This window comes from Phaseolus vulgaris, chromosome 6, assembly GCF_000499845.2.
Source record: "Phaseolus vulgaris cultivar G19833 chromosome 6, P. vulgaris v2.0, whole genome shotgun sequence".
NCBI classification, from domain to species: Eukaryota; Viridiplantae; Streptophyta; class Magnoliopsida; order Fabales; family Fabaceae; genus Phaseolus; species Phaseolus vulgaris.
This window is the reverse complement of record NC_023754.2, coordinates 27,868,490-27,879,620: the sequence shown is the minus strand read 5'-3', so window position 1 is coordinate 27,879,620 and position 11,131 is coordinate 27,868,490. Positions and strand designations below refer to the sequence as shown.

At 34.2% G+C, this 11,131-nt stretch overlaps 1 protein-coding gene across 2 annotated transcripts; it reads right to left on the bottom strand.

The window, feature by feature from the left end:
• Positions 1-1,183: 1,183 nt before the first annotated feature.
• On the bottom strand, positions 1,184-6,617 carry LOC137832495 (trihelix transcription factor ENAP1-like). Of its 2 annotated transcripts, none has more exons than XM_068640689.1 (2): positions 5,035-6,617; positions 1,184-1,495 (listed from the first exon to the last, which is right to left on the bottom strand). In XM_068640689.1, exons 1-2 carry the CDS (start codon positions 5,924-5,926, stop codon positions 1,482-1,484), a joined length of 906 nt encoding a protein of 301 aa, XP_068496790.1. In that variant the 5' UTR covers positions 5,927-6,617; the 3' UTR covers positions 1,184-1,481. The 2 variants fall into 2 exon arrangements, with proteins under 2 accessions (XP_068496790.1, XP_068496788.1); XM_068640687.1 differs by having other exon boundaries at positions 1,184-3,460; positions 5,035-6,148.
• Positions 6,618-11,131: the final 4,514 nt, after the last annotated feature.

Here is an 11,131-nt window from a genome sequence, read left to right as displayed (position 1 = left end):
AGATAATTTAAGATAAAATAAAGGTTCTCTAACCATTTAATAATGAATAAAGATTTAAAGAAAGACCAAGAGCAAAAGGAAGAAAAGATAATATAAAAAAGAAACACTAAATAAAAAAAAGGAGGACTGAAATTAGAGTGGAAACCCCTATTTATCTAAGTGTTCTAATTTGAAGTCATCCTTTTGACTAAAACAAATAGAATAAAATCAACAATAATTAGAAAGATCAATCAATTGATAAATAATAGAAAATATAGGTTTACTCATCTTCACCTTCAATCAAGAAACTTACCCTAAGAAATTTGACTAAATATAAATAGAGGATTCAAACCCACAAAAAACAAAATATTGAAATTAAATGTTTTAACTGAAAGAATCTTCTACTGTTTTAGCTTTGATATCTCCCGAAATGATTAAAAATAATAATTCCTTTATAGTAATATGCACAAAAAAAGTCCCTGCATATTATATTAGTCATATGCATGTATGAACATGTCATACTTTTGAGTAGACGAGATCAGAAATGCAAACATTCATCAAGGTGTTTATAGCTTGTTTGCATAATTATTTAATTATTAAGCTCTTGAAAACTGTATATTTTTAAAATATGTTAACTATTAAAAATACTAGTGACTAAAAAACACAATTTTGTTTCATTATTTATCATCATTCCCCAGTTTAAAAATTTATTTTTTATGAACACTACTACTCTCGAGTTTTTTTGTAACGAAGTTGAGTGGTCTACACAACAATCCATGTGACGAACGAGCTTTTCCAAAATCCAAACCACCATGTAGGCCAAGAACAAGTGGAATAGTAGATGAAATATTGAGAAACACCAGTTGTGTCGGACTAAGGTGACCAATGGTTATTCAACAATGAGTAAAGATTACCAATGTCTAAGTATGTTTTTGAAATATAGGGGCTTATATCAAACATGAGCAAAACAATTGAGTAAGAGTTCCAACATAATACACACATTCTTACACGATCTGAGTTTGTTTTTGCTAATATTAACTATTTTAAAAACAAATAAGAAAGAAATTATTTGTAGTCCTTATTTATTTTCACTTATCAAAACCTAGGTGTTTTAATGTGAAAAAGTGGAAGACAATGGAGACTATGTTGTTTTGTTAATTAAAAAACGTAAAGCGCTTTGAAACAAACAAACAAACCAACCAGGTAGTGGAAAGGGGCAAGGGAGGGCATTTGGCATAAGAGTGTTGTACATTGGAGCAAATTCTATATCGGAGCCAAATTAGGCCTAGCACAGTCGCTGATTTAATTTATAAGGAAGGACTAATAACAACAAATAAAAGGCTAGCTAAAAGAATCCAAAATTACTCCAGGATAAATTTCTATAGGAGATATTCCCTCATGACAGTATATCAGCTGCTGAAGATATGTACTTTCCCACGACCAGACCCAAACCAAGACAGCTTTTCGAGCACCATCATCCAACCATCGCCCACTTCACTTGGCTAGCTATACATATCTGCACCAATGAACAATTTTGTCAAAAATTCTTCAGCAGAGCCGTGACAAGTGTAAATTAAGAGATCTTCTATCTCAAACTATCATTACTTCTTTTAATACCAAATGTTTAGAACGAAAGAATAACCCACAACTACGCTTTAGGTATTATTCACTAGTTAGATAGATCAGATCGTAAATCACCAAGATTCTAACAACCACAAAATAATGCTGGTTTAAAGTCAAAAGCAACGGACACATTTACGTAATTGTATTCAAAAACAAAATTAAATTCTTTCTAAAGTGACACCTTATCTAGAGCACCTGGATAGTATATATGCATGCAATCAATTGAAAGTAAAAAACATAAATGCCTTTGGGTAGTAATTTTTATCCACAGGTAATAATCAAGAGCATAATAAAATGAGATTCGATAAGAATTCCAGATTTTTGTACCTAAAGATATCTATGAAATGACACTTATTCCTGAATGACTAAAACCAAACAAATTTGGATTTATTAGTAATCTGAAGCAGTTGTCTTGCTCAGATTTCTAAATATGATGTGTGAAGCAAGGTTACGAGTGTTTGGCTTTCTATTGTTGAAAAGGAACCTCACATATACCAATATGCAACTAGTTCGTGCTTTTCCACGTGCTTTAGGAATGAAACTCAAAAACACACTAGTAGTAGTACTCATCCTACCAAAACCACGGATCACACTGTCATTGTACTCTTAGAGAAAAAATAACTAAACCCCAAAAATTAACTTGTTTGTTGAAATATTATTACTAGAAATTAAGCAGACATTAAAAACAGAACATCTTATTGGTATTTTTCTTAAAACCATAACTCCTAGAAAGTTGACATTTAGTAGCATTGGCCTGAAAACGAATAAAGTGGATTTGAAAAGATAGTAAAAGGAAGAAAAATTACCATTTATCAAGCAAAAGAAATAGTCCTTATATTGTCATAAGTGATACAAGCTATAATCCTAACAAATATAATAAGAAACAAGGTAAAAAAAATAAGACAACCTCAATAAACAAAGGAATCATTACCATTTTCCTCACTGTCTTTATTTTTATGATTTTTAAGACTGAAAACAACATCAAAAGAAAGTATACTTTTTTCTCCTATAAGAAAATCAAACTTGCACAAAACCACTGGAGTGGTTAAAAGGATAAAATTGGGGGGGAGAGGAACAATTGACTAGAAGCCACGGCTAGCATCAAACTTTCATCTACGCACTTCATGTTCTCAGCATAGGACCATCCTAAGGATCTAGGTCATCACTACTTCAGTACAGGACAAATGGAATCTTGTTGAATTTTAATTCATGGATATTAGATACTTCTCTAAAATAGTCTCCTAACTTTTCTAGTATGCTGATTAGCTAGCAATAATCAGAGGGCAAAGAAAAGAGCAGCACCATGCAGAAATAAGAAACAAAACAACCAAGCTAGAGATTGGATACCTTGATCCTAGCCTTGCTTTACACATCCATACCAATTAGGTATGATATGTAGCAACTGGAGTCATTAACTCATCATCGATGAAATCTATCAACTTAAACCATACTAGTATTTATCAAACTGGGTGAATGGGATTAGTTTTAATTAAATGACATTTGGTAAATCAACCTCCCGAACCTTTTATTTGTGTCTAAAACCCATTCTTTACAAAATCCGGTTCACTTCACATAGATAGAAAGTCTGGGACATGTTACCGTGCCTGTAGTTGCACCTTTCTTGAAGATTTGAACAGAGCAAATAATAGATGCAGCTTCTTGCCAGACTCCACCAGTACCTACCTACGTTGAGAACAGATGACAGGTACAAATAACTAGAGAGGACACTGAAGGTTTTCCTTTGAGAATGTAAAACCACATGGTGAACAGTCTTATAGCTGTGTGACATCAATCGTAACTCCTAACTGAGTTGGAATGGAACTGGACTGAGATATGTTCATGACATCAATCGAAACTCCTAACATAGTTCATATCAAGTTCCTCAGTTTCGTAAGATGGTACCCAAATACAACATTTAATATGGATAATTTTTAAATTAAAATAAGTGAATTTAGACAAACTCTTAACCCATTGTCAATAGATGACCAGGCAAACCAGAGGGCAATTTGTACAAGTTCAGTGTTCATCAATAGCAGACAATTTCTCCTCAGTTGCTAAACAATATACAACAGAAAGTTAAATTCACTATGACATTTGTGCCTCAACTTTGCAAAACCCCGAGTTCAAATAACCATTCCAACAGATTCAAGAATCCACAAGTGACCTTAAACTTATAAAGTTAACTCATTAAAGTCGTTTTGTAAAAATGGATTCCAAAATTGGAATCCATTTTTATAGTTATACTAAACAAGACAAGTTAGTAAATAACATCCATAAAGCCTTTCTTGGTATTGAAGGGATGGCTAGACAATATTTCTCAATGGGACCGAGAAATCATGGGTTATCAATTGTGTTAGTTTTAGTTAACCTATCACTGCCATCATATTTCTAAGATCCATCTACTAAAGTTACTGCATGGTAGTGGCTTCCTATCCCCTAAATCAACATCAGTGTGCCAGAAAATATCCCATGAGTTCAATCATCAACATGTTTCCCCCGATTTACCTTATTATATTAGACCACAACTACCCAAAACCGCATCACATTTATGAAAGTTGAAATATAGCACACATGTACCACACATGGTTCAGCACAGCATTTATAAAAGCAGAAACATAGCACCAGTTTACCAAGATTGGCTCTATTTCAATCAGATACAAAAGGAAAGTGAAATATAACATTAACAACAGCCACTGAATGCAGAACTAAAAAACAATGATTTGAATGTGAGAATCTTCAACACACTAATACCACAAAGAAAGATAAAAAAAAGTATATAGACCAAGACACATCTGTATACAGAAGTTATTCAGCAATACATGTGATTTGTAAGGTTTGAACACATTTTAGTCCACCAAACACTAATCAATCCTTGGGTTTATATAAACTTCAAGCTAACTTACAAATTAAGAGAAGCCATACAAAAAAGAATAACGTTGGACACTTCAGTCAAAAGATTTAACAGACCACCCACATTAATGTCAATGTCACCAGAAGCTTAAAAAAGTGATTATAATACTAAACCAACATCAGAACCCAGCTAAAATCTATAGTCAAGAGGACTAGCTCAACTCAATACCTCAACCATTTATACAGAAAAACAGTTCAGAAAAAAATATCTCACCATAAACTATGATATAAAGAACCTGTCAAAGCGAAGTACTAAAGTGCACCACTAGCGAGTATATTTAATTGCAGAACTCCAAGAAACAACCAATTCAGAGCATTCAGTGAACCCTAGAGTCTAAAACCAACATACAAAACCTATTTTTCTTTTCCCAAAAAAAGTAATTCACTGAAGAATCCCCTGGCGAGCCACTATCCTGAAGTTCAAAACATCATTCGTTCGTTGAAAAACCAAACACCAAAAAGTACAACGTGGATCAAATCAAGCCAAAAGGAGAAAAAAGGCAGAAAGAAATTGCATCTCACCGTTAGAGCCAGATCGTTTCCCGCGCTTAATTCTCTCGAGCTGAACCTGTGTGTCCATAAACATCTGCATCCTCTGGACTTCAAGATCTTTAGCAAATTGCATCCTCTGTTTCTCCAAATCCACCATCTGCCTCAGCTTCTGTCCCTCCACTCTCTCATACACTTCTCCAAACCTCTCTATCGCCTTCGCCAACCTCCTCATCCCTTCTCTCTCCTTCTCCCCTTCCTCCACCTCGCTCCCCCTCCCTTCATCTTCCTCCTCCTCCTCCTCCACATCGTCCGCCTCCTCCTCCTCCTCTTCCTCCTCCTCCTCATCAGCCTCCGCAGCCGCTGCAGCCGCAGCCACAGCGGAGTAATTCCTTCTGAAGTAACCCTCGTCCATCGCCGCCGCAGCGGCGGAGCGCTTCTGGGGCAGCGCGACGGCCGTCGGTGTCACCGCAATTGCAGGCGAGGAAGAAAGGTTCTTACGATGCGGCAGCAGCGGAAGAGCCACAGGCGGCGAAGGAGACGGCGAGGAGGAAGGAGGTTTCTTGGCGTTGAAATTAGGGCCAATCAGAGCATCCAATCGTTCGTAGAAAGGCCAGGAGGAAGAGAGAGTACCATTGGAGGACGAAACCCTAGCCTTCTCGATCTTGTACTTCTTCTTTATGGTGTCGATGCGGTTCTTGCACTGGACGTCTGTGCGGTGCGTCTTCTTGGTGTGGCCGTGGAGCGCGTTAACGGCGTCCGCAACGTCCTGCCAGTCCTTCTGGCGGAGGTTGCCGCGGTTGAGTTCGAGGTAGCGTCGGCCCCAGGCGTCGACGAGCGTGGAAGAAGCCTCCTCGGACCAGCAGTCCTCGCGGACGGGAACGGGGCGCGACGGCGGCGCGATGGAGTCGTTGAAGTCGGGCATCGGAAAACGGAAATTAGGGTTCGGGGAATAAGAGAGAGAAAGAGAGAGGGAATGCGGAAAGAGAAAGAAGAGAGAGAAAGCGAAACGGCAAGGCGAAAGAGTGGGAAGGGTGGGGGATAATACGGTACGGTCGCCGGGGAGGGGCGCGTGTTGTTGGGGGAACCCCCAGTGTGTGAGTGGCTCGCGTCATCGGATCGGCTCGGCTTGACCGCTACAACTACTACTATCGGAAACACCCAATTATTTTCTCATTTTTAAATTTCAAATTTATTAATTAATCAATCAATTCATGCCATTTCCGCTTATTTTATTATTATAAATTACACTTATATTTTATAAATGCGTGGGAAAATACATAATATTCTCATTTTTCAATGTGTTTTGAATTTTTAGAGGGGTGAGGGTTGGAGGGGGAGGGCAACGCGCGTTGTTGCCGACTTGACTTGCGGTGTGTGACGGCTCCAAATTCCGTTTGGCATTTTTCTTCTTTTTTGGATTTTATTTTCATTTTTGGAAATAATTTTGGGCAGATAATTATAAATAAGGAGAGAGATATAGGTTTTAAGTTAAGAAGATAAGAGTAGTGAGCGTTTAATTAAGATTAAGATTAAGGCCTTAAGCTGCGAGCGGGAATTGGTGAAGATTAAGATTCAGTGGGTGTGATTGATAATATACCTTGCGTTGCGTCTACACTCTCTTTTTCCGTTTTTGTTTTCTTTTCTTAAATAAACACGCCGTGACCCGTGACCACTCCGATTCCACAGTGAGCAACTGTTTTTTTATTTTAAATTAATAAAAAAGTTTAAATACTTAAATACAGCAGACTTTTTTTTTCAAATATCCTGATTTTAATAAATATTTCCTCAAATTACCTATTACACCATTATTAACATAAATAGTCCTCTTTTTATGTTGAGAAATCAGTTAAGACACACCAATTTGTCAATAGTCTATTCAATTCCTTTTCACAATTGTTTTGAGAAATCAGATAATGCTAAACTGATTCCTCAACAGAACCCTTTTTTTGTTTTTTTTTCAAATTTATTAAATAATTATTAACAATTTTAAATAATTGAAATAATTTCTACTTGTTATTAAAATGAAATTTAATATTTGTGAATAAGTTTGTTGTTAAATGAAATTTGTGTATAGTTATTTAATTTTATGTTTTCTTTTTCTTAAAAAAATGTATTAAATTAAGTAAATAAAAAATTCACCTTTATTAGTTAATACTTAAATTAAACATTGAATTAAAATAATATTTTATGAATAATATTATTTATTGTTCCTATCAATAAATATGAGTCGGATCTTGGAAGTGGATTCCAGGTTAACTTTTCAAAATTGTCACTTTAATACACTTGAAGATCACAATGAGAGAAACCTATTGATAAAACTATGGCGATCATGTGAGTAAGAGCATTGAAATATGAGTGTAATGTGTATATTGTATAGAATAATGTTTACCTTTGTTTGGGGGTTTTGGTAACCATAATATATCCCCGTATTTTAAGGGTGTAGATTTGCAAAGTATTGTCTCTCTGATTTTGTTTTTATTTGCTTGTTAGAATAAATAACTGATTCAATTATATCTTTTTGTTGTTTTTCTGTTTTTTTGTTATTTTAGAGAATGTCAACGTATTACCACTTGTCAAGGCCGACCTTTTTTAGGGTCATTGGGCTTTGTCATATTTGGATTGAGCTTTATTTATCTATTGGGCCTAAGCTAAGTGGGTCGAATACAAACATTTAAGTGATTGGGTCGGGACCAAAAACAAATGTTTAATTCATTTTTGTTTTATTACTTTGCAATTTCAATCTAATGAAGGTTATCATGTCATATTCTTACTTAATTTTATTTTACCATTAAGATATTTTTACTCCCGTCAATCTCATTTTTTTCGTAGGCTATTGGTCAGGAGAATACATGCAAAAGTATTTTGACGTTCAAGTAAGTACTCGGTGTTCGGTGCAATTAATGTGCGATAATCACGTACATTTTTCTAAAAAAATTGAGACTATTTATTTACTTATTACGAACCCGTTATTATTGAGCCGAATTAATGTTTGGATCGTAATTAAAAGTATATTACCTAATTTTCTCCTCATCTTAATACATTTTGAATATGTCGGTATCAAGATTTCTAAGTTTTATCCAATTTCAATCAGTATAACATGAAACATAGTTAGAAGAGGGACACCCTTAGTAATAATACCTGTTGTGTTTGCAATATGAGGAAATAATTAGAGACAATTTTTTGACATGTGAAATTACGTTTTGGAAATCGCGTGTTGGAGGTGGGTAGGGATAATAAGAGCTTAACATACCAATATCATGTCTTATTTTCTGCAATTTCACCTAAATCAGTTAAATCTAAAGCAAAATCTGAAGTTTTGGAAAAGTTTGTAATTGCAATAGTTTTGTGCATTTGGGAACAATGTAATGTTTAAAGATAGGAGAGCGAAAACTGATGAAATACTATATATGGCTCAATTAAAAACATGTACTTGGATGAAGCATAAACTACCTAACTTTATTTGTTCTGTGACTGGTTCTTATGTCTAGTCCAATGTCTCACGAGCATTAAGTAATTTTATTTGTATGCATTTTGTTACGTGTCCTTTATACATTGGTGCTGAGTCTACGTGATGATCTATGATTTTGTGTGCTTAACATGAGAAACTGGTTATTAATTAACATATTAACTTTTGTTAAAAATAAACTCGATTTCATTATATATCTCACTCTTCCACTTTTACACTAAGAATGAATAATGTATCTGGTTTTACTTTTTCGGTAGGAAATAAATTCATAATATTTTGTGGCATACAAATGAAATTGCGACAAAGTAGCACGTTTGAACTGTAAGGCACTAGTGCGAGACAAGTGTGGGCTATGGTTCGCATTACGCTTACCAAATCTCCAACAATATTATAAAGTGTGTATTATATTTGCATTATCACATTTATTATATTATTCTACATTATACATTTCCAACATGGAGACATGAAAATTTTCATGAAATGCTAAAATAATAGTATTGTACTACTGTACCATAGCGTTTTCCATTGCCTTATAATAGTATTATATTGAAATGAATCCAAGTGAAAGGTGGAGACAGAGACATTGTAACTCCCACCTTGATTATTCACAAGTGTGAGGCGCCGCTAGCACATATATATGATCATATATGGTTCCACATAATATAATATTCAAAGTGTCTAACCTTTTTTTCAAGAGTATTTCATCATAATCAAATTTATGAGATTATCTCTAGTCATTCGAAACGTTCACATTTGAATTCCTACAGTTCTTTAACATTCATATATTAAATAATTCTAATGCAACAAGTTTTTATTCCTAGAAAAAAAATTAGCAATTAATACTTCTTCTTTGATGTTTCGAAATTATATGTAAATTATGTAATTAATTGTTTATATGTTAAGAGTTTAAAACCTTTAGAAGAATTTTAATTAAAGTTTACAAATTATTATATATAGAAGTTTGTGATGAAATGATAATAACAGATGCAATTTGTTTTCTCATATGTTAATTATTTAGGATAACAGTTTAAAAAGTGTAATCAATAGTCAAACATGCTATTTTGATACCATGAAACAAACTACTTAAAAGTTAAAAGTTAGCTAGTATTATTTTCTTTTAAAAAATTAGCTAGTATTATTTTCTTTTAAAAAATATGTTGTGCACAATGTTAATTTTTTATATGTTAAGGACTATTAGATTTTTATGTAAGTTATTGTATATAGTTGATGAGGCTAGAATCACATATGCTCTGATTCCTAAACAATTCAGTAGATAGGTAAATTTTTTTTAAAGGGATTCAATTTTGAGTGGGTTTCGTTTTAGGGATTGTTTTATTTGTATTGTGATTTGTTTTTTTTTAATTAAAGATTGATTATAAGGATTTTGTTAGGATAGATTATGACTTTTTTGAAGTAATCTACCTTTCCTTTTCAATCTTAAGAATTGGTTTCCTTTTCAATCTTAAGAATTGGTTTCCTTTTCGATCTTAAGAATTAGTTTAGTGGACTGTAGAGTCTAAAGATTATATGTAAGTCAGATGTTGAACAAGTTGATCTTAGACATTTTTTTTTATAAAAATTGAAATAATCGTCACATTTTATTTTATTTATTTATTATTAATAAAAAATATATGAGGAGTAAGTGATGAAATGATGTGTTTAAGAGCTTATATTTGTCATTATCAGACTAATATGATCTTTGATGTAGTTATAGAATGTGGGCAATAGGAGACGTCCCGTCCAGAGAAAAAAATGGTAGGGTTAGCTTCAATTAATAGTCTATGGAATCCCATATGCAGAAGGGAGACCAATTGTAGGTGTAGATGGGTAGATAGATAGATAGATGCGCAGAGTGGGGGTAGCTTTTGAAAATGAAATTTATGAAAATAAGCATTTTTATGTGATTTAAATTTATGGTGTGTTTAGATATGGTGCATAGAAATTAAGTAAAGTAAAGAAGAGACAGAGAGAGGAAGTACAGAGAAGATTCAGACAAAGGAGGTTAGTGAGTTCACCTGATCCACTCGCAACACTGACATCCCATGAGAACATCACATTTCAATGATTCATTCATTGTTTTATAGTTACATGGAGCAGCCTCTCATTCACTCAACTTTTTTGTTGGCCCCAGACATATGGTGGGGCTTCAGAGTAAAAACCGCATATATGCGTTCGAATCACAAAAAAGAATCTGAAATAAATCAGAATCAGAACCAAACAGAACACAGAACACAGAAGGCAACACAAGCTTACCTCAAGGCTCAATGATCTGGCGCCCAGTCAATCCAAGACCCCAGAAACTCCACTGTGTAATCAATCACCTTTTCAGGATGCCTCACCCACTAACCTTGCTAACTCATAGTCACAACAAATGCTTAAAGAGACACACAATACAATAAACATTATTTGGTGGAAACCACACTCTCATCACACTTGCTAGCTAATTTCAATTCTATTCCTTTCAGCCTTTTCTTTTTCATTTTTTTTACCCTTAGTTTGTGCCCAAGTACACCGTGGCTTTATACACATCCATCATCCATGAATCTGAGGGCCCCAAGTCCTTTTTTTCTCTCTTCAAATATAAAAATGAATGAAAAGCTATCTACTTGAATTTATTCGCATTATAATATATGTTTAAAGGGTGATGCAAGCATTACGTCA

What these genes read in the sequence shown, in the direction of transcription:
- LOC137832495 (XM_068640687.1), bottom strand. Translation starts at nt 5,926, where the DNA reads ATGCCCGACTTCAACGACTCCATCGCGCCGCCGTCGCGCCCCGTTCCC. An exon ending in GAAACGATCTGGCTCTAACG is followed by an intron (nt 3,461 to 5,034) that starts GTGAGATGCAAT and finishes GAACTATGTTAG; the next exon opens with GAGTTTCGATTGATGTCATG.